Genomic DNA, 25,497 nt, shown 5'->3' with positions numbered 1-25,497 from the left:
ATGTATTGACTAGTGCCTCTACCATATTACGTTAGGTTGAAAGGTCTAGGCTTAAAATAACCTCTGGGTCAATAGACTAATAATCTCCTATGATCTTATGATGCTATGAAGAACTGCTGGGGACAGGTAGCTGCTGGCAATTAACCACATGCATTTTATGCAGCTAAATAACCTATGCACATCTTGTAAAAGGGCAAAGTTAATCAGGGCTTGAAATTATAAATCAGATTCCAGGACAGTGTGTGGTTTCTTCTTGCAACTGCTGACATCCCGGCACAGCCAGGACATTTAACAAATCAAGAAAAGTGCCTAGTTAGAAACATGCAAGGAAATAAAATATATGTCTACACAAAAAGAAAGCTGAAAAGTGACAATACGTCACAGAACCAGGTCAAGTCTGCAAAACAAGGGGTAGCAATTTGCAGAATGTGGTTATGTGAACATGGCATGAAATTAAAGAATAGCTGAGTAGGGGCCATTGAAAAAAAAAAAACTATATAATAAGAGGAAAAAAACTGATGGGAATCAGGAAGTGCTACAGATTATTAACAATGTGTGCAACAGTAAAAATCAAAGCATGGAATAAAACTTTCATTTCAGTCAGTAGGGGCACATTAGCATGGTAAGCCAAAAGCATTATCAGTTGAATAAGAATCTTCATCTCTGCAAAATATCGGACTGAGGAATTCATTCCTATGATGAGTACATATTTATTCTTTCTTGTTTGGGATTTCTCATGTTGGCTGTTTAAGAATACTGACTGTTGAACAGGTGATGTGTTGCAGCTGTAAAATAATCATGTCTGTTGCCAAACTTCAGCTACACAAAAACAATCACATTAATGAGTATCTGCATTGCAAATGCTGTAGTGATTGACACTAATTTCTTTCCATGCACTACACTTAAAAAATATATATCGGCAAGTCCTTTGAAAAATTATGATTAAGGTAAATGTCTTGGGGAGGTGTTGACAAGACTTGTTTAATAACCAAACTGTGGCTTGCATGTGCTAGTATAACAGTATGTAGCTACTACAGTCATTCCAGATGCATTTTGAAATGTAAAAGGTGATTTATATTTATTGATTTACTCGGCATAAAAGGCTCAATTATTCAAGGAGGTAGCTATCTTCTCAGAAGGAGTGGATAACACCCACTGCCCTCCATTCTTTGAGATCTTTCCACTTTTGCTTGCTATAGTCTACATGTGTATAGAGTTGAGAGGGAATCATGGCAAATTGCCAAAGGTAGTTTCGGTGACAGTAAAAACCTCAAAAACTTTACACCAACAGTATCTGCACTGAATGTAAGACAACTTTTTTCCAAAGGGAGGCAAGTCCCACGTGAGTGGACACTCCCATACCCTGAAACATATATATATATATATATATATATATATATATATATATATATATATATACAAACTCCAGAGTCACACAACACTGAAAAAAGAAACACCACAAAGTTAGTTTTGGCGAACAGCGATTGAACATTTTACCTTCACTGAAACTAACTTAACTAATTCGACATGTTCCTATTCAGAGGTAGAAAACGGGTCCCTGAGGTTGTCATACAACTGGAGGATATATTCTGCATAACCAACCATCATTCAGTCTCTTTCTGCAGGGTAATTTTTTATTCAATGTATTTACCTGCTAACCACATAGACCCTTTTCAATTAGACTTGGGAGTTCAGACTATGAAGAGGAAATGTAGTGTCTACGCACAGTTAAAACTACCCAATTAAGTATCAAATTTCTGGGAGAGTAGGAATGTATGGTAGACCCTATAACCCTCTCACACCAAAGGGAGTGCATGCAGTCTTCCCAGAAACAGCGAATGGAAGTCAGGATTGAACTTGACACTTCAGGCCCTATAGTTGTGAGACAGAAGCCTTAACCATTGAGTTACCACGCTATCAAACGTAGTATGATCATTCATAGCCAAAACTGTTGTTTGTGAGGCCAGCTAGGAAGAAGAGACCATTTACATTCTGGACTGTTCTTCCCTATTTATATTCTACACAGTTGCCTAATAGTTGCTGGAACTTCAAAATGTGAAGCACAAGAGGAACTCACTGAAAATACTTATCGACATAGGTAGTACAGTTCTTTCTTACTGACACCCGCAATGCTTTAGCCTACCACTCCTTGCAGTGTGCAAACTTTAAGAAAATTCCATTTTTTTGTACTCGATGCAGAAGACAAGAGAGATGTCTGAGGCAATCACAAAGTTTGACTAGAATGCCGCGAGTCTGAATAGCAGATTAGGTTAAGATCTGACAAACATCCAGGCTTGAACAAATCAGTTAATATTAAGTGCTTTCTGCTAGCACACAGAATATAATTTTTTATTAAATGGTTATTCCACTATAACTTGATTTTGTGTTTAACACTAAAATGTTGCACTTTTAACAATGTTTCTTTCAGTAGCCATTATTGCTTCCTTGGGGAGATGGGAATTGGATAATTCTAAACACGTGACAACATGGAAGGACTGTGGCTGACCAAGTTCGCAGATGACTGCAAACTGGGCGCCATAATAGACTCTCCAGCTGACACAAGCATCCTCCAAAAGGGCCTCATAGAAACAGACAACTGGTGCCAGAGCCATGGCCTCAAGCTAAACGCCAAAAAGTGTATAGTCATCCCCTTTGGCAAAAACAAAGTGCCCACAAATTACCACATAGGTGGTAATCCATTAAGTACAGAAGATGTAATTAGGGACCAGGGGACCCAAGTTGATAGCAATCTCTCATTTGACAACCACGTGGCCAAAGTGGTTAGAAAAACATTTTATATAGCCCACCTAATCATGAAGGGATTCACATCTAGATCAGGGGAGGTCATCACACCTCTTTACTCATCCCTCATCAGGCCCATAATTGAGTACAATGCCCCTTTTGGGATGTACCTTACCAGACACCTGCAGCAACTGGAAAGACCCCAAAAGTACCTCACCAAGAGGATCAAGGGGCTCAAACAGATGCCGTATGCTGCCCGGTTAAAGAAACTCCAGCTCTACTCAGTGGCATACCGCCTGCTCAGAGGCGATCTGTGCCTGACGTATAAAGCCATGTCCAACCCGGAATTAATGGACATGCTGCACCTCAGAAAATCCAAATCCCATCGAGCTACGCTCGAGGGACTTAAACCTCAGCACTGAAATAAATAGGACATGCTGGAGGGACAGATTCATAACCCAGAGGCTCCCTTCACTCTGGAATAAAATCCCAGTCCAGGTTAGGCAGAGTCCCTCATTGACTCTCTTCAAGAGGAATCTTGATGAGTGGATGGGAGATCGTAGGTTTACCCCGGGTATCACTTCTGTGTCACTGTTAGACAGAGGCACAGTATACTAACCTCGAAAAAGGGCATAGCAAAATTAATTTAAAATGGGTGGCGAAAGCCATACACACTCTGGCTAGGCTTATAAATGCCCTAGGGCAGACAGCCTAGTATGAACCTATGAACCTGTATGTAACTATTTTTAATCTTTGAAAGTGAATTTGTTTTTGATTCTGATGAAGTTCTGAGTGTTGAATTAAAAGAACGAAAGTCCTAAATTCTAACACAGGTCCATGCCTCCTTTCGTGTAGCTTGGTGGAACTTTTTTTCTTTAGTTGCTCTTTTTGTTCTACATCGCTTTGGTCGTTTTTTTCTTATCTCTGTCATAAACCTGGTAGCAAAATGACTGACATCAGATAGAGCATAAAACATGAGAAAAGCTAAGCCTGATATTATTCTGAGAACATTCTCAACGACCTTTGTTGCATGAATATATGTTTACACAGTTCGAATGCCTGTAGATCACAAAAAATGCAGTTCTTTCAGTTCTCTCTGTTTACCTTTCTAAAGCCTGCACAAACATCAGTTAAAGTATTCCCACCCACCACCAGCAGAACAGAAACTTAACACAGAAGGAATAAAAAATGAGGATTGCTTTATTGTTTAACAACAGCACATCCTTATGCACAATTAAGATATGTTGCTCAAGTCCAATGCCATTATCACCAGTACTGCTTTCTTAACAGACAATACACAACTGGCTCCATGAGTAAAATAAAAAAATAAAAAATGAATATAAATCAAAAACAACTAAAGAAATCAGTATTTACTGGGAAAAAGACAAAAGAAAAGTTCCACTGATTAGACTGCTTCACCAGTGTGGGTCACTCACACACACACACACACACACACACACACACACACACACACACACGCATGTGCACGCACACACACACACACACACACACACACACACACACACACACATAAACACATGCACAAATTCAGATACTGTCCCAGCTGATATCAGGTCCATTTTTTATTACTGTATTTACAGCTCCTTTGTATTTCTTTTAGCAGCACTACATATAAATATGAGAGGTAATAATGGTGGATTAAGTCAAAGATTTCTTACCACATGTTCAGTGGGATTACTAAGAAGATACATGATGACATATGGCGCAAGCCACTCAAAACATGTTTTGGTCACAGAATGATAAATGGTAGGGTCGCTTGGTGCTGCTAGATAAATATCTTGTATCATCCAACACATCGTCCTTTAATGAACCATTAAAATCACTGTGGAATAATCATTTATGATGGCATGTTGTTTTTAACTGTTCACATGACATACAGTTAGTCAGTTTGACAGTGAATAACAACATCTCACAAAGTAGCAGCATATTCTTAGACCTTATTGTTACCGTTATGCAAAGTAAAATTAACATCTACCAGCCCTGTTCCATAACTAGCAAAGAGATTCCATATCTCAGCGATCCCTTCTGTATTGTTTTGGATGACATAGCTTCATAATGTTCTTAATACATGTGCCTTGTATCTCAGTTTATTGTTACACATTATTTTATTTAGAAGAACAATGTGATTTTCTTTCAAAAACTGTTTCTGTGATGTTTCCTGCTATATACCTTTGTAAGAGCCAATGACTGACTACCTTATGTTACCACAACCCACCACACTATTGCACCTTCAAATCACGAATCTGACTACCACAATACCATTTAAAATCTGCTGGCTTTCTGTCATTTATCATTGCAATAAATCAGGGGAAGGCACAGATCAGAAAGCCACAGCTGCACAGATAGAGCAATTACAGACAAACTTGTAGTTTTTTAGAAGCAACTAAGCATTTTACTGTAAAATTAATAAATAAAGCCCCTCTGGTTGAATAGCGCCACTGGCCCACTCTGCACATATGCAAAGGGTCCACAAGTATGCAGAGGTAAGTACACATTGTGTTATTTAATAGTTTATGTCAGAACTTTTTTTGTTAATGATTGCTATGTTCTCATTGGCTACATAAAATTAGTTAGTAGTGCTGAAGATAACAAAACTATTTCCTTGCATATACTGAGTGGTTGGATGTCTGTGGTCCTCCTTGGAGGTGTGGGCACAGGGCAGCCACATTATAATCCACCACTGAGAAGGAAGCCTCAATCTGTCAGTTGTAACTTCATTTACAAATGTAATTTCTTAAGCCTATAGTGCGTGCACCTACCCCACCATATGTTTATTCACTTAAAGATAAGGTAGCAGCATCTTATAACTGCAGAGATGCGTAAAACATTATATTCAGCTCCCACATGATGCAATCAGTTGTTATGTTAAATAGAGCCCCTGCTACATCCAGGTCCATTATGTGACTTTATTTCATACTCTTTTTTTTTTATATATTTCAGCAGGACTAAGGGGATACATGTAAATATTAAATATAGTATGTAACAGATTATTTAATTTGGTTACTGACAGGGAAGAGATGAAAAAGTGAAACTACTACCTTTATTCACAGCAGAGATGAGATGGTATTTTTCCTGGCCACAGGTAATCTGACCAGGTCCCCAGGGGATATTCCATACTCTTCTTCCACTATTACATATCATAGTACATCTCTCTTTGCATGTCTCACAGAATGAAACTTGTAATGGTGCTTTATATGAAGTCGATATGGGGACATTACCTCTGGAAATAACTTTGGTTTTAGTTGCATGCAACGCCAATCCTTCAGCTGTTACTGTTACTGTAGTTATTGATAAAAATGATGGCCACGCTGATATGGATATGCTTGCTTTTGATGCAATCTCAGATTCCCAGATATCAGCTTCTTCGTCCTACCTAATAGCATGAACTCAAACTGAACCAGAACATACTGAATACCCAGCATTATCATTGTATGCATCATCAACTGCGTCTGCAGTCAATGCTAGTGGCGCAGCACCTAAAGAAGAGGATGAATAAAGGGGTACACTCACTGCCCGCAATTCTGCAGTGGCTCTTACCACACCTTCATTTGCTTAAAGTGGTCCGGTTTAAACAAACAGGCACAGATTACTTCTGGAGTTTTTGGACCTCCATAAACTATTTCTCTATTACCAGCTTGCAGGAACATTGTAAGGAAAGCTGTTATAGAGGACTGTGTGGAGGCTGACAGACACTTTATATGGTTACAATTTTTAAATCCGCTGAACATATTTCTCAAGACTGTTAGAGAAATTGTACAGATCATGAATGCTTTGCAGCTTCAGACTGCTAAACATGTTCGCCACTTTTTTGAATGTTATGTTAAATGGTAAGATGTTTCATTATGGTCACATATTAATGTTTATTACAATAAAGTTAACTGTTAAAAAAGAAATGCCATCATTATTTCTAATCAACATGCAAAGAAAATATTGACATTAGAACTATGACAAAATGCTGCCAATCTGGTGGCATAGCAAATGGAATGTAGGGTGAAAGGTGAATGCATAGTTTTTAATGGTGCCTGTTTACATTTGGATAATTTTATTGAAATCAAATGGTATAAAGAATCCCTGCCGTATTCTCGACAATGTTTAAAGTATTATATTTGCCACAGAATGTGGCACTTGATTAATGATTGTGAATGCTGTTGTAGAATATGTGCTACATCTGGGCATCTTCATTGGCAATGAAGACTTATTGAACAAACTGTCATAATGAAGGGTGTTTTTGGCCTGATGAATCTGAGATTCTCCCATCAGAAACAGGAGGGGTAAAGACATTAAATCCCACACTGCTGTCACAAATTTATGTGATAGATGGGGGATAAATGTATTAACTTTATGCGTCACATAGTTAGGACCAGGCAGTTATCACTAAGTTTGCTTTGGAGAAATTATACAGAGCTGTATTTTTTAAAGTACTGGTGAGGAAAACACCCAAAAGTACATACTTATTTTACTGTTGGCAGAATTTTATCTTATTCCTGTACTAAGCAAGCTTGTCCAGTTCCTATGCTAAGGTACATGGAGTAGTTTATTTTTGATGGGTCCAAAAAAAATCTATGATGATTAGCTTACTGTGTTTAGTTATATAGGTAGCAGCATTTAAAATGCTCTCAAGGAGTGCAGCTGATGCAGGTGGTGGAATATAAATAGTGGCAAAATAAATATTAGTATGGACAGCAATAGTAATTTGTGCAAGTGACCAGCTTGGGTTCAATGTCCTTACTAGGCTTATGGTTAGCAATAAGTACAGGTGAGAAACTTCCATTCTTTTTTTCGAAGGTAAAGACCCCACTTCCTAGTCTTGATTCTGGTCTTTTGCCATCAAAGACAGAATAGATTTGTGAAAAGGATGTAGGTACATAAGAAATGTCTTTTTACAATGACTCAATAAAAATGGAAGGGGTTACATAAGGAATGTCTTTTAAGCATGAATCAAAAATGCCCAGGACAGAAGTATTCTGTTGCTGCAGCCTACTATTCAATTATGTGCCATTTGTTGGTGATACACTGCACACATTCACAACTGCAAACTGGAATTGTGTAGGCCCTGCGTTTAGGAAGATGTCACCAGAGACTATTAGTAGCAAGAATTGAACAGTATAGGCATTTATTTGGCATCATATTATTGGCAAGGTAGGCAGGTGAGAGAGCTGGTTTTGAGTAACCTTACAAGGGGATTTATGTTTGATAGATTATGAGCAGAAGATTTGCCAACCAAATAGCAATTTCTGGGGAATTTGTTCATGCTTTAAGGAAAACTGGTATGATTAATGTAAAAGTTTGAATTTTGAAGCCATTGTAGTGTCCAAGTTATTATTCCTTAAAGTCAGAGTTACTGATGTCATTTCACTGTCCATACTGTCATGTCCTAAACCGGAAAGAAGTCGCAATTTAGGGTAATACTATAATAATTTATGCTGCAGTGAAGTGCAAGCATGACTTTCCAGTGGTAGCAGTGTCAGCGTTGTTTAACAGAGGCAGAAATTATGCTGTAAAAGTGGGTTGGAAAGGTCCATTAAAAACTGACAAGACTGGGGGCTGGTGGGAGAATTTGGACTGGGAGGGAGTGAAACAGGTCATATGTGTGCACATACTCATTCTGCAACTGGCAATTTAATTTTACTAGAGTGTAAGGAAAAGGTAAGTAAGAAGATTGGAAATTAAGGTAAAAACAAAACAAACCAGTGACAGAGCGGCTTCTGCCCAGCTAAGCACTTCCTTATGGTCACTTTGATACTCTAATTACTTCTTAGGAATGCCAACTGATGCAAGCCCCACCTTATCAAGGAGCATTATATTGTAAACAGCACTGACTAAATGTGTACAACTAATTTTAGCCTTGCATTATATCCTGTTTAGGCTCATAAAGAGGTACTTTTTCTAATCACTACACTGTTATACCTACCAGACACTGTACTGATGATAGTTCAGATGAAGGAGACTTGAGATGCAGAAAGGTAAGCCAGGCCTCAGTCACTCAATCTACTTCTGCAATAGGCAAGACAGTCTCTAAATGTGAACTATGAAAACAGAAACGTAAGGTTTCCTCTATTACCCATTAATGCCAATTTTACAAAACAGAGGTCAAGTTATCATAGCATTTTTTCTAGGACATAGTGTTTTTGAGTGAGTACTGCATGCTTTCAAGATGCTAATTAATTATCTCAGATAACATCTGAATGGATTTTTTGTTTAACCACAGAAATGCTCTTTGGGTTTTGACTATTATTTTGGTGCTCTGTTTCTGGGTATTATCTGTGGTAATGGCAGCAGATTAGGGTATTTTAGAGGTTTATATAGTTATGCATTTGGTGTATAAAAGCACTTCAAACTTGATTTATTAAATTATAAGTAGATATTTGCCTAAGAATATACTGCTATATGTAATACATTATTATTAGTTAATCAGTGGTTGCCATCAACTGATTGTGATTTGCTCATGGTTGCATTGTTACTCTAATTACTTCTTAGGAATGCAACCAGATGCAAGCAATATAGTTTGGTGGTAATTTTCATTGTAGTTATAGATCATCTTCATCTTTTGATGTTAAAGTTCTTGTTTAGCTGGTTATAAATAATAATTATACTGTTACTATCCCCATGACAATTTATATATATATATATATATATATATATATATATATATATATATATAGATATATATAGATATATATATATATATAGAGAGAAAAATATATATATATATATATATATATATATATATATATATATATATATATATATATATATATATTTTTTTTTTTTTTTTTAAGGCCCAATTCAAATCTGAAATAGATTTTGCTTTTGTTGGTTTTGTCTTGTGGAATGATAGTTGCAAAGGAAAATACTGTGTGTTTGGGTTCAGTGGTCTCAAAAGGGGATACTGATCTTCCTTTTAGTGATACTTATATATGAATGTTTAACATTCATATATACATGTTTGATTATATGACCTTGTGTCAGTTTTGTCTATCATGGCTTCCTTGGTAGTCTGCATTTAAAATTAAACTGTTGTCTGAAAGTCTAGATATTAAAAAGTTGGAATTTTGGAAAAGGAGACAAGAGAGGAGTTACGCACTTAGCTCTTACCAAGCTGCACTGGAACATGATGACTGTGTTTTATTGCATCAAAAACAATGTAATTTAAATACATTCTAAAAAAGGACTTTTGTAGACAGACATCAGACAACAATCTTGTACTCTAGGGAAAAAATGATTATTTTTAGCACAGAGGGATAAAGCCCTATCTGTAACCCGACAATCTATGTTTCATCAGTGTTTCAGGTATTGCAACAGCCAGGGTAGGAGTCTATAAACTTTCACCTTCTTGCTTGTATGCCCACATTGGAAGAGGAGTTAGTGTCCCACTTAACTGTTGCCCATACCCCTCCAGGAGTGGGTGGAGTTCTATCCCTATCAGTAAAACAGCGGCTGTGGGAGGGGTGTGGGTGTGGCTTCCCAAGCTGGGATCAGTAGCTGTCAGAGGGTACATGTGGGACATTGCATGCTCCTTCTAAAAAAGTGCCTTTAGCCCCACAGTGATGTAGATGCTTACATTACTACCAGCTGCAGACCACTCTTATCTAATAGAAGAATATATGGGAACTAGGTTTTTGCCCCAGTAAAGGAATGTGTAGGCAGCCATGGTAGCTGCTTGATGGCAGAATGGCAGAGGAGCAGAAAAAGTGCATAGAAAAATATTTTTGTCCATAATTTCTTAATTTTACAAAATATGCAGAACAATTTATGTTTTTCCTTACATGATTCAGATGGTGTTGAAAAATATAATAGCTCCTATTTACATAATACCATTTGGCATTCTTTGTCAGTGAAATGTACACCCATTTCTTTGAACTAATTGCCTCCATTATCATATCAAGATTCTTGCCCTATTGTTTTTATAAATAAGGAAGCTCTCAAATCTGTTAATAAACATATTCTCCTAGACAGGACGGTGGTGATCATAAATTTTGTCATTTTACTGATAACCAGTTACCAATACTGTGTCAATGTTTTCCCCAAATGGTTGGATTACTTTTGCTTGATGCTTCATCAAAACATTGACATTACAACATTTATTAAAAAGAAAGGTGACTTACATGATCTAATGAATTAGCATTCACTTACTATGATACACACGCATTAAATTGCTGGCTAAACTTATTTTCCAGCATTTACCCCTTACTCATGTTAATGCATCATTTCAGAACTTAATTATTAAGGAGCCAGTCAAGGCATTTGTCACATGCTATGGTGAGGCTGTGAATACGTTCATTAAACTAATTCCAGATAAGAAAGTGGCTACATTAGATGTTGACTTACAGAGATCTTATGATTACAATGAGCATAATGTCTTATTTTCACATATATCTTATAACTATGTTGGTCGTAATGCCTTATTTTAAAAAGTATGTGTTTATAGCTAAGTTCATACTAACTGACTGTATGAAGTCAACTGAAATGCTTTTATATTTCTAACTGTCAACCACCATTTCAGTTTACCTTGTCAAATTTCATGTAGTATAAAGGAAGGCTGTCTTCTCATTTCCTTTCTTTTCTTAGTCTGCATGAGCAGGACCACTCACAGTTATAATTTTAAAATTTCTTAATCATTAACCTCCTCATACAATTTTTTCTTCAGTCATATTTTTGTCAAAGGTAGATGATTTGGTTTTAGACTCTGTTCATGGTAAGTATTTCCCAAACATGTTCGTTGTTGTTTGACATGTCATGATGGCCTTTGGTCTTTCTGTCAACACAAAGTAGCAGCCACGTACACCCATTTACATTTGGCAATGCTGTTGTTTCTTATGACTCCATTTTAGTGGTGGGATATAGTCTGTTGGCGATAATGCTTATAATTTGTAATGGGATTCTTGTCTTACCTGTATGAAATTCTGCCTAGATAAGTTGCCAACTAAAATCCATGAGTATTTTTCCAGAGTCTCTAGAAAGAAAGCTATAGAATTACATTTCCAAGGCATTGATGTGTTAGCCTCAATTCAGTAAAACATGGTATTCTGTATCTACCTGAAAAATGGTGGTATATGCTTACTGTTCCTCTTTTTTTCTTACTTATAGGGAGAGAGGTTGGCATAATGGCTAAGGTCTTTACATCAAAGATACAAAGTAGAAGGTTTGATTCTTACCTCAGATTATTGGCCAGGCTTCCAATAGTCTGTAGACTTATAGCCCACTAATTACCTATTCATTTTGCAATTACATGAAATTAGTTTATTTAAGTTGATGTTGCAGAACTAATATCTGTGGAATCCCTCTCGGACCCTCCAAGATAATCAACCACTGTTCTTCCTTGACATCTATAGCAGATGCCTGAGACTTCTTGACCTTCTTCTTACCTAGCCGGAATATCTCTGGGTTAAAGGATTCTGTCATGGTACCCTGGGCTAACTATCTAAGCCACTGGTTTTCAAGACAAATGGCCAGGGAAGACAAATGGCTTCTGTGTGTCTTAAGCACAAATATCTTAGAGATACTATAAGAGGTATGCTCGTGGGAAGCACCCAAACAGAAAGACACTGTTTCTGATGCTACTTACAAGGAATCTGCTTCCCACACTGACATTTTCCGTTCTTGGATGACATGAATTCTAGACACTTATCTGCTGTTGTTAAATATTCAGTACAGCAATAAAGCATTCAAACTAACTGGCAAAATGGTGTTCGAACTGGTGGCAAAAGAAGTTCTAGGTAGTTGCATCTGAATGTCCCTTTTATGTCCTTTATTCTGTGCGGGGAGCATAAATGTGATGTACAGCAGACGCAAGATCTCTTTTAGGATTTTTTATACTGGCTGCATGTCGGGCTGCTCAGGGCAGGACATCCCTTCTATGACAAATACTGCAAAAGTAATACAGAAGGACATCCTCAACTCTGACAGGTTAGCTGGTTGAAACATTGCAAGTGTTAGCTTCTCCAACATAAAATTAAGATCTTAAGTGGGGGCCACCAGTTTTCATGTAGACCCCTTATTTAAAACCCCTTTCAAAAACCTTTTAGCATGAAACTGCACTGAAAGAGGAGGATCCATGGGCCGACATGTTGAAATGGCTGAATAATTAACCTTGAGAGAGGAGTAAGAAAGGCCATATTATAGCAACTAACTACAAGAAAAACCCAGCCAAGCTTGTTTTTTCACTGTGTGGTACCTTAAACCTCATATAACAGATGCTTGTGGGATATATACAAATGACCGCTTAAGGACATCAAGTGTTCCAGCAATATGGCTTATGAATATCCATGGCTTTTTACTTTTTCTTTTTAAGTCTTTGTGGATACATTCAGGCCAATAAAGCTAAACCAACCTAGCTCTGGACGTGCATGTTTTAGCCTTTGGACAGCAGAGCATAAGTAGAATGTTTAGTTCTACTTTAGAAACACAGGGTCTATAACTCAGCTGCTGTCCATAACCATTAAGCTGTCGGCAAAATATTCCAACTAACATCCAAACCAGAGAGTAAAAACATCACACAGACAAACTAATTAGCAATAACTAGAAGAAAACCCAGCCAAGCTAGAGCTTTCACTGTGTGATACCTTAAACCACCTATAATAGAGGCCCATTGGATATATCCAAATGACCCCTTAATGACATCAAGTATTAAGCAATATGGCTTATGAATGTCCATGACTTTTTACTTTTTCTTTTTCAGTCTTTGTGGATACATTCAGGACAATAAAGCCAAACCCCATTAGATCTACATATGTATGTTTCTACCTTCTGATAATCTCGTCAGCAGAGTATAAGTTGAATGTTTGGCTATACTTTAGAAACACAGGGTTTATAACCCAGCTGATGTCCATAACCATTAAGGTGTCTGCAAAAATCCCAACTAAAATCCAAACCAAAGAGTAAAAAAGTCACACAGACAAACCAATTAGTAAAAACTAAATCATGAGGTATTCCCACGCAGTGATTGAAGTCTATGTGGAAAACCTAGAAATAGATCTAGATAGAGATCTATTTTTTCCTGTGGAAGAAAAGTTCTTTAAACTGTGGTATTTAGCTGACATCTCAGAAACACAATCCTGTGAGAAGGAGGAGTCAAGAAAGACTTTTAAATGTCCTCTTGGAATCCCAGCTTGTGTAAGATAATTTTTACCCAAGAGAGACTCCTGACAGTTTGAAAAAGACTCTGCAAAAATAAGCAATTCATCTAAATATGGAAAATGTGGACACCCTGTAACCTACAGTTAGCTATAACTAGAGCTAGCCACTTTGTGAAGACTCTTGGTGTAGTGGACAGTCCAAAAGGGTAAGGCAGAGAACTTATAATATGGTCCAGACCTGCAAAACCTTAAGAAATGCCTACAATCTGGATGAATAGGGACGTGATAATAAGCATCTTTTAAATCTAGTGTACCAGGAAACTTGAATGAGAAAGAAAAGGTAACAGGTGGTGAAACGACATTTTTACTTGGGCACTATCACAAAAAGGTTTAGGAAAAAAGGTCTAAAACTGGTTTCCAAGCATTTTCATTCTTCAGCACTAAAAACATCATTGAATAAAACCCCTTTCCCACCTGGAAAGGGGGACTAGTTTTATCACTCCCTGGGAGAGCAAGTAATGCAGGACAAGTGGAAATAAAACAGTCTGGTCTGGAGTATGGGGAATTACCCCAATGGAAAGGAAACATTTCCTCCCATTGTTATCTGTAACTTTGATGAATGATCTTCACAACCCATTTATTGAAAACTATCTGTTGCCAATGAGAAAAGTGGAGATTCAGACTTTCTGGAAGACAAAAGGTGGAGCAAGGATGGGAGAGGGAACAAAATCTCTTAAATATCATTCTGTCTTAATGGACAGTCCCTGGTTTTGGGAGTTTCTAGAATTCTTCTTAGAATCCCTTGCCATTTCTTCTTAAAAATCTGATTACCTGTATTTTGTTGAGACTGCTTACTTTGTTTCCTACCAAAACTGGATGAGGAGTTAGAGAATCTCTTAAAAATTTGGAAAAGAAGGGCTGAAAAATGTTAGAAACTCCCTGTATCAGCTTGCAATTTTCACCACACTTTGTGATCAACTTTGCAGCAGAGGGACCAAAAACTAAATCTCTTTCCAAAGGAGAATTTAAAATCTAATTTTTAACATAATCTTAGAGTTTCTGAGAATGAAGCTATGCAAACCTCCTCAAAACAGTACCAGTGGTCATAGCCCTTGAAGAAGTATCAACAGAGTCATACACAATGTGCGACTTGAACAATTGAAGAAATTAAATTATTTACAGTAGATTTTTCTCACACAAATTAACTGCAGACAAAGCATGCCCCATACTTTCTCAATTACTCAGGACAAACATTAACATATGAGCCTAGCAATTCAAAATTCTGAAAATTAAAGTTGCAGAATCATAAACTTTTCCCCCCATACTTATCAATAACTTCCCATCCTTATCAGAAATAGTAGGATTGGAATTAACTAAGTATTTATTAGCAGGGTTAACTAAAACTATAGTTGCTGGATCTGGTTTGGGAAGAATGTATAAAAACTTAAAAGACTGAGAAACTTTATACATCCTATCTGCCTTTTTAGGGACAGCTGGCTGACTGTCAGGAAAACTGCAGGCAATAACACACACATCCTCCAAGGCATACAGAACTGGAGGAGTGGGTGCAGGTCCTGAAAATCTCTTCTGTAACAGCTCATAGTAATTTCTCAGAGACTGAGAATCCTCACTGTTCTCCCACTGAAAACACAGGCATATTGTAGAAACAGTCGGAGAGAAAGAGAACCCCCCCCCCCCCAAACACACAGAGAAAGTTGGAAGCTGAATTTTCCTGAGTCTGAATCAGAAATCTGTGAAGAAAACCCTGTATCTGTCCCTTCATCCTCCTGTCCAGATTCAGAATCTTGGATCTCTTTGGGTAAGGAAGTATCCATCTTTCTTTTATCAGAAACTACCTTACAAAAAAGATTGAATTAAATCCTGAGCCAGACCCAGTAAGCTACTCCCATCTAAGGCAATTTCAGGAAGAGTAGCTATCTGTTTAGTTTAACGCTTCTTTCGGACATGGAAAATAGAGCCACCAATGTTATTAGTGGAATCTACAGCTTCCTTAGAGATGGACACAAAATTCTGACCGAAACAGGGGCGCTTTTCCATTCCCTCTCCCAGGACTAGAAAGACTGGTTCTTCCTTACCTACTGAGGGGACCTTAACAGCCACAGATGATATGGATAACCCCCGGTCCACTGTGGCTGTAGGGGCTATACCAGAGGGATGGGTGTAAAAGATGAGTGGTGTGAGAAGCAACAAATGACCACAGCAGAGTCACCCACCTGTGGCTGGTTCAAGCTGCTAGCCTGCTATGGTAGCAAAGACTGTTTGCTTGACTTTTTCTTTTTTATGGCTGGATAAAGGACAAAATGTGGGACTGACAGTTTGTTCCATTGTCAAGCCAAAAATTGTGTCTCTTTTCCAGGAAAAAGAAGCAGGAAATGCCGGCAAAAATAAAAAGTCTTTAATAAGTCACTTTTCCCCTGACAAACATAGCAACATGCACTTTAAAACACTATAATAGCACCGCAAAGTAAAACAAACAATTTCTCCACAGAAAAAAACTGTTTACAGTTACTATAAACAACTTTTAAACTGACAGAAAAAAGGAGCATTTCCATTTAAAAGTACAGTACAGTCTCACAGCAGTCCATTAACACACAAACTCCTAGTTTTAAAATAACTTTCCTGAAGTACAACTAATAAGCAAAATGACCAAATGGAAGTTTTTTCCCCATAAGGAACTTATCTGCCTAGCAAAGTAACAGTATACGTCGACTGCCAATCCTTGAAAGCCTCAGAGACTAATCTTTGATTGTAGTAAAGCTCTGAAGGGCTTTGCACCCAAACTTATCTTTTAGTCAGCTCAGCTTGAGCTGCCTGATAGTTTGGGTGCATTAAAGGTGCCCTGAAGCTTGGGAAGCTGGTCTGCTGTTATATCCTTGGCAGGATATAACCCATATAGCTAAGATTATTGCAGCAGTGATCAATATGATGTATATATGTTAGTTATCTAAGTATTTAATCTTTTTTTGGGATTGTTAGCAAACAAATTACAGTGTATAGCAATTTTGTAGATAAACGCATAATCATTTTTGGTAAATAGTAAGCCACAAAAGAGGACCCAATTGGTGAATAAATCTCTGGTTGATAATCTATCCAAAATGTAAACAGATGACTTTGGTGATGCACCCTCTCCTCACAAGGAATATGGAGGGCATATTTGCTCAAGTAAAGACATTAATGCTTCATGTAGTTGCAGGTTCTTCCCCAAAATTGGAGAAAGTTGCTGCAGAACCTTCCACCCAAGCCTTGTACAATCTTTATAAAAAATTCTCAATTTTCATGACTGCTGGAAATATTAACTCTATTCCACATTACGGCTACACATGGGCCTGCAATTGCCTCTGATGCATGTATGTAACTCAATTTCTTGTAAAAGAGTAATTACTCTGTTCGGCATTAGATAGTCGTAAGGCAAGTAGTAACAAAACAATAATGCAATGTGTCAATCGTGTACTAGTTAGGTTGACATGTACAATCAATGAAAAAATTGTTTAGATTGTCCTGCTACTTAAGACCTAAAATTACAGGCACAATTACCTTGAACATATTTATAGTATGGGAAGCATAACACCAGCTGACAAATACAGTCTTGACATGCAAGTTCTGATGACCAAAATCCTGAAACTAAAACAGTTCCATGGCTAAGCTCCCAATCCAAAGATTTGACAAAAGGTGTGCCATGTGTTCATAAGTGACTGTATGATTTACTCAAAAGGTAACATGTGCACAGCAGTTAAATGCATCTTTACTGGGTCCCTTTTGTTTTTTACATCTGCCCACCATCAGGCTCCTTCCACCTCCTTGGCCATTAACTTCCATAATATCCTTGATGTTGAATGAAAACTGACCAGTGAATGGAACATCATTTAAGCAATCATGAAGGGTGGGCACTTTTTGCTTTTGGCCTAAGTATTGTTCCACAAGCAGTCTGATATGTGTGGGTGTAATCAGTCTTCTGTCTTCATTTAGGAGACAACTGTTAACTGGGCTGAGCTGCTTCTTTATCCCAGAAGGGGTAAGGTTATGTTGGTTGACACCATCAAATTATATAAAGAATCAATTCTCTTCCTTCAGTAACTACTCGGGCAATCTGTCTTTACCCTGACACCAATTGCGCTCTCTCTCCTTATCTATCTTTTACTATGCATGACATGCATAATAATATTAAGAATCTGCTCTTCATTTATAACGTTCATTTATTATTGTATTTTACTGATGTTTTTGGCTTTGCAATTCTACAGTAAACATTTATTTATGAATACCAATCCATGCCAGGGCTAGACACAAGGCAGTGTAAAGCTTGGCTGTAGACAGTTGTCACTGTTGAAGTGACACCCTGACACCCCATGTGTAAAAATGGGAAAAGGGGTTGTGGACTAACTGATGTATATCAATCCTGAAGTCAAGCTCTCTTATAAAAATGCATTTATACACTGCTTGTATTGATTGCATTTATTCCTATACGTAGCACTTTCTGTATCCTCATTTGGGCCATACTGAAATAGGTCCATAAAGATTAGTGTTCGGTGAAAATTATCAAATAAATAAATAAAAATAAATAAAAAATAAAACAAAATCCACACTAAGAAATAGTGCAGTGACTTTAATACAAACATATTATTAAGAGATGCCAATATAAATGCAGTTCAGTAATGAAGCGATGTGTTCCTCCTTCTTCTTTCAACCACTTGGACACATAGTGATACATCTGTTAATAGGATTTGCTAACCCAGCACATCAGCTAAACATTACAACAAAACTCCAAAGCAGGTTAAATACAGGTCACTTACCCAGAGTTGGTCATCTGTTCCAGGAGGATTCTTTTTAATGAAAGCACCATAGTATGTGGCTATGTTTCTATGATGTGAGTATTTCTTCAGCATGTTTATCTCTTGCTTAATTTCTTCTTCTTCATCCTAGAAGTCAAACAGTACAATTATATATTGTAATGTCTTCATGCTGTGTTTTAATTCCTTCAGTTTCTCCTTTTTTAGAGATGAGAGCTACAGCTACATATGCATGTTTTGGAGATAATGGAGAACACTGGACTGAGTGTAACTCGCATCTATGAATATGAACACGAGTTACGTACAGTCCAGTGATCTCCATTATCCTCACTTGAAGGCAAGTGTAATAGCTGTTTTTTTTCAGGAAGGGGACTAATATTGAATTAAATATAGAAATCAATTAATTTAATACCTAAAAGCTATACAATTCTGTTCTAGAGACAATTTTTAAATAGTCATATAGTCCAGTGTCCCCATTACAGATTTATTACAAATAATATATCTATTTGTTTAAATAATATCACTTTATATTATTAATAAAGTTTAATTCACTAATCAGTGTTAAACATCAGACAGTTGAAAATTAGTGTTTAACTACTAAAAATATATTTCTTAAATCTCATTTATCTTATCTATTTAAAACTGTCACTAGAATAAAATTTAATAAATAATCACATAACAATTATAGTACAACATTATAACTTGAATAGGTATTTTAGATGCTTGCACGGTGATAATAGTGATTTAACATGTTAGGACAGCAGCTCACATGTGGAAAAACTACACTTTAGCCATAATATTTCAAACTTCAGTGTTCTCTATTATCACCCAAGTTTTGGCAGCATTAGTAGACATCTCTACAACAGTGTCCCCAAAACAAACTGAAATCAGATGTAAGCCTGATCATACTTCAGGCGTCAGAATGCCACACGACTGATATAATTAAAACTCCAGCCCCTACAAAGTAAATCTTAAGTATGAGTGACTGTAAACAATTGACAGAGAAACAATCTACAGCATATTCTAAAAGAAAAGCATAACTAATCATTATGCATCACAGTCTAATGCAGCAAAACCCAGAAAAAGTGCAGTCTGCAAGCTGAAATGGTCAAAGAATGTTTGCCAAGGTTACGCTGAATTCATTCCCATTAGTATTAGTAGAAAGAGTCTAGACTGAAGATGACATTAGTTTTAATGAAGCCTAGCACCTACTAAAATGTGTCCTAGCAGTTTCTAGTATTGGTATTGCTTAATTTAATTTGTTTATTTATTGAATTTGTTAAGTGGCTAGTTCCACTAGACAATTTTTTTCAGCAGCTATCTGAGTAGACTACCAGTACAAAGATAATTCATGGACAATATTTTAAAATATAATTTCCAGAAGATAATTCTGTTCAGAGATACAATAATAATTTTAGAGAGCTGGAGAATTACATTGGCAAAAAATGCCAGTGCAGGGTACCTGATTATATCCTAGGACAGTTCAAGGTACCAGAAGAGAAGACAGATAGACAAACTGCATTTGTTTAGGTAAACATTTGTTCCCTGCATAGTACAAATCAATATATCATGGCAGCATTGTTCCACATATCAGTCAGAAATAAAGTTCTACATTTATTTATAAAAGAGGAATACCAAAAAATCCAAACATTGATCTATTTATTTAGTATATTGGTATGCATCCAAATGGAATCTCTAACTGCCTCTGCTCAACAGACAGCCACATGCTGCTGTAACTCTGAGGCTCAACCCTATATTTACTCACCCAGATTACAGTTTTAGATCCTAACATCTGACCACAAATCTCACCATAAGTGAAATGGGGACCAGTGAATGCAATTTTAAAACATCACTGAAGTATCCATCAGAAGATGCACGTTTCACACTCAGAATCAGAATAATTGATGGGGAGGTGCATAACAGAATATAAAAATGAACAAATTAAAAAAGCAAAATGTTTCGACCACAATGTGTCACCTATAGAAACATTACACAAACTTAAACATATGATTTTGCAGGATATTTGCCCCCTGCACCCCCAAATTGGATGCCTCTGTCCCTACATCCTTGATCTCTAAATATATTACCTCCCATCTCACACAAACTCAAATCAAATGTAAAAGCATAACAAATCTCCTTTGCCTTTAACTCTGAGTGGCCTAACCACAGAGGCAGCAATAAAACTGACTGGCAATAATTCCACAGCTGATACAAGGCTTTGCTTAAAGATACACAACGCAAGTGTTGACAAAAGTGCAGTGTCACCTTAATAACAAAGTCTCATTTCTTACTACCAGTAAACAAAATAAGGATATTGTAATTCATGTAGCTTTTCACCAAGTTTGAAATTTTTAGACAACATATAAGTGGGTACCCAAGGAAAGGCCAGCATACAGTGTGTCAACCTTCGAATCACTGAAAATGAAACGCCAAAAGGCTGCAACAACAAATGTGTGCCATTTTGTAACAATGAAGTATACTGTTGTAATATGCGTCATGGCACTTCTATAATACATTTGTGCATTGTACATGTTTTACATAAAAAAATCTAATCTGTTCATTTTTATACTGCATATAAATAAATATGTTACAAAGTTTGAAAAACATATAACTTTTTTATTTTAGAATGCAGTTCTTAAATTCACATATTCTGTCTGAATTTAACATGTCCTAGTCTGGGCACATCTCCAAGAAATACAGTTCTCTAAATGTGTGATACAGACATGGGTGGTATGAAAAATACTTTAAACATAAAAACATAAATATTCACCACTGGAAGGTTATGTCCACCCCAAGATACTGCCTTAATCTTAAATATTCAGATGTTGTTTGCAGCACACTAAAAACTTTTCAACAGGCTATTTTTAACAATATGCTTCATCACGCCGAGCTGAATTCTGTCTTAAATTCTATTTAATTTGCTTACCTTCCCTGAATCACTAAAAACCTGTTATTTAGTACGACAATGCAGAATGAGAACTTCATTATGTAAGGGTATGAAGTGGTTGGTTGCCGTCCCTTTTTATCCTGGTGTTCAAGTGCCACCACACTGGGTCCCAGTGGTGAATGTGCAATCTCAATGAATATATAAACTGAGCCAGAGACAGTGCATATGCAGGTATCTATATGGTGAGTATGGCATCTGTGTTATTCAGTAACAGATGGCTGCTATACAATACAGATGATTATGTGTATGTGTGTTTGTGTGTGGTTTAAGTTTTTTGAGGTGGGTTTTGTGAAAGTAAAGTTTATAGTTAGTTGCTGAAAATACGTGGTGTGTGGTGTTTTGTTTGAGTTAGTGAGTGAGGGTTTGAAATGTAGCAGTTTATACATGTAGAAATGTTGCAGTACTGTAGCTGGCTACTTGCAGTACGTCTGCACGCACCTGTGTCTGTCTATCTTTGTGTGTGCAGGTGGGAGCTGTGATGTGCCTCTATTGTAGTGAGTGGCTGGGGCTTGCTCTGTGTGTGTGTGTGTGTGTGTGTGTGTGTGTGTGTGTGTGTGTGTGGTCAGCATTTTGTAGCATGTGTGGCTTGTGTTTGCATGGTCAGCATTTTGTAGCATTTGTGGCTTTTGTACTTAGTTGTATATAAGAAGGGAACATAGTACGTGTTTGAAATGTATGTTTAGAGTGTACTGTCTAGAAAGTGAATGTGGGCTGTATGAAGGCTGTATGTTAAGCTTAAAACTGCAAGTTATTTATTTATTTTTTTTGTAGCCAAGCTAGTTTGTCATGTGACAGTCATGGTTCTTAACTGGCAATGAAAAATCATTCCATCAAACATGTGCGTTGTCGCCTCACAGTAAGACGTTGTCCTGTTAGATTCTCAGCTAGAGCATCTTCTGTGTGGAGACATGTGTGAATGGGCATACCTTCGTTGAAGGTTGTGCATCAGGGCCAGCAACTTGGCACGTAAAAAAATCTACTGCCAATCATTAGCGGACCGGAGTCCCACTGTGGCGACCCCTAACCAGGAAAAGCCGAAAGACACAACAACAACAACTGAAAACATAATGATATCTTAATGTAATAAACAGTAATATTAAATTATAAATATTAATAATAAATAATAATAGTTTGCAGATGACTGCAAGCTATGGAACAGTCACTGAATCTCCAAATGATTTAGCCATCCTGCAGGAAGGCTAATTTATTTGCGGATGGCTAATCCATCCTGCAGGAAGGTTTGCCTCAAATAAATAACTGGTGCCAAAATCATGGACAGAAACTAAATGCCAAAAAATGTATTAGTGTATCCTTTGAAAGGTCATTTACTCAAGGGAAATACAACATTGGCAATACACCTCTAAAAAGCGGCCCAGTTGTTCAGGATTTGGGAACTTGTGTGGACAGTGATCTAACTTTTGACCAACTTGCGTTTATTGATATAAGAAAGTCCTTCTATCTTATAAACAAAGGGATTTTGCCTAGATCTAGGGGTGTTATCGTCCCCCCCTTTACTTAGCCTTCATTAGGCCAATGATTGAATATAATGCACCCATGGCATGTATCTATCCAGATACATGCAACAGCTGGAACACCCACAGTGTTACCTTACTAAAAGGACACTAGTTCTAAACAAATGTTCTAAATGGACTGACTCAAAGTTTTGTCACTATACTCGGTATCCTACAGACTGCTACAAAGTAACCTGAATGTAGCATACAAAGCATCCTCCAACCAATACTGATGAATTTACCACATATCAACAAGTCCAATGACCTCAGAAGTACTCAGTCTAGGGTTTTGAACCTCTTCTGCAACATCAACAGAATGGTTTGGAGGGGCAGGTGTTATTTCACAGAGGGTACCACTGCTGACAAACTGACTCCCCATCCACACAAAACAAAGTTTATCCCTGTCCCTTTTCATGCACAAATTAGATCCATGGATGGGAAACAGAAAATTTACCCCAGGACTGCCCCCCCATACTACTCATAATCAGAGGCAGCTCTTAAATTCTTTATCCCTTATATGGGTCCCCTCAAATTATCTATGGCAAGATTCCCAATTATTCTCTTTAGGGGTAATATACAATTATCAACCGTGGGATGTGTAAGGCCAGTCTATAACCAAATGGGATAGGTTACTTCAAGCACAAGAAGGGAACCTGGCTAGGCTTAAAATAGCCCTCTAGGTCAGCTAGCCTACTACTTACCAATGAACCTATAAAACAATACTACATAATTGATTTATAGTTTTACAGAAATTATGAATACAGTGATCTCATTTATGCTCGACATACATAAATGCCCCTTTGTTGAACTAGTAGGTCTACTGGGCACACAGTCCCATTTCAAGGGCAACCTGGGAGCAACATTTAGTTAAGAGACTTGCCCAAGGTGATATAGTAGGCAAATGAGGGCTGTGGGAATCAAACTCTGTACCACAGGAACAACTCCCAGCTTTATTATAATATTAACAATACCACTACTTCATTCACAAAGGTACATGCACAAAATGAGACACATACCATTAACGTGATGTTTTATAATGTAATATTCTCAAAACACATTAAAACAACCCTTGGCAAGTATTACTGTGGTGGAATGTCAAAAGTGTTCTAGGAAATCCCGAAGTGAGAATGCTGGGCAAATATTCTAAAAGCAAAGCAGAACTTTTAATAGTGTTATGCACACCCTGGCTTAGGACAAGAACACAAACAGTTTTATGACATGAATCTGCCATGCAGTACAATTCCCACTTTTTCCACAGTACAGTATGACACAGAACAGCTGGATTATCTCTTGTATATGTTGCATATAGCAGAAAACCAGGAATTGACAACTCCTATGGTTCAGTGCCATCAGCAGAACTGCCTAAAATAATCAGCATATTTAATACCACAAAAATCAGGCACCTTCTCAAGAAAGCTACAAAGACAACACATATTTTCTCATGTTTATTATAATATACAACATATGCTATAGCTTCATCAGAACTCCCTGTAGTGTATGCTACTTCAGCTAAAAAAACAAAAATATATGCTTCATGAATTCCACCCTATGTACATACAACTAGCTGAACTCACATGCTTAGAAAGGAACACCTCATATTGTACTTTAAGAAGTTGAGATTTTGCACAACAACCATTTTGCCAGCAATACTTATCTGTCCTATGTCTTTGTTAACCTCACTTAAGTACAGTACAGTCTCTCTTCTCCATCTTTTGTCATCCTCTACTTCAGCAGCACCTCACATGTTCTTCACAGGCCAGAAAATCTATCATGCATTTTTCACAATGACAGCAATATTGACCTACATTCTGTCCATTTTCCAACATCCTGATAGGACATTTCAAACAGCATGTTCAGGACTTACAAAGATATACAGTAATTGCTTCATAAGCTCCACCAAGCATAATTTTTCTAACATATTCTTGGATTTGGGACACATTTATCACAATAGCTGCTCTATGTTATTTATTTATTTTTTTACACTCTGCCACCACTCTCTGTTGATCATCTGCCTCCTCCCTAGTCAATCAGACCTTTTGTTCCACATCAATGGAATGGGGGGTCAGCTGGGAGGAACCATTATTCAGAAACACACAAGGGGCACAATCAACGTTTTCACTTTTCGCTGTTCCACGCCTAATGCACGCATCTGGTGAGACAACAGCAGTGGATGTACTCTCACTTCTGCACAGCGATTTTCTTCCAGGGATCCCTGCCTCACCTCCCAAGGCCTGAGAAGCAGTAAGCTTCCCCTTCTCTACAAGGAAGTTAGCACTGCCCACTGTGACTCCCAAGTATGGACAACCCCACTCTCTCTCCCCGGGCAGAGGCAAGTGGGTCATGATCCTTCATTCCTCACCCTCCCAGCCTAGCTGCTCCTGTGCTGGGGATGGTAA

At 37.4% G+C, this 25,497-nt stretch overlaps 1 protein-coding gene across 8 annotated transcripts in view; it reads right to left on the bottom strand.

Annotated features, from left to right (window-relative positions):
- TNIK (TRAF2 and NCK interacting kinase) overlaps positions 1-25,497 on the bottom strand; it is a 1,728,926-nt gene that overhangs the window by 671,079 nt on the left and 1,032,350 nt on the right. For all 8 annotated transcript variants that reach the window (XM_044070048.1, XM_044070049.1, XM_044070051.1 and 5 more), the window contains exon 4: positions 18,647-18,772. In XM_044070048.1, coding sequence (XP_043925983.1) covers positions 18,647-18,772 — 126 coding nt within the window. The remainder of the gene's footprint in view (positions 1-18,646; positions 18,773-25,497) is intronic.

Source organism: Protopterus annectens, chromosome 4.part1 (genome assembly GCF_019279795.1).
Source record: "Protopterus annectens isolate FY-2018-M chromosome 4.part1, PAN1.0, whole genome shotgun sequence".
Taxonomy (NCBI): domain Eukaryota; kingdom Metazoa; phylum Chordata; order Ceratodontiformes; family Protopteridae; genus Protopterus; species Protopterus annectens.
Note: the sequence above shows the minus strand (reverse complement) of the source record. Positions and strands in the feature narration are given on the sequence as shown.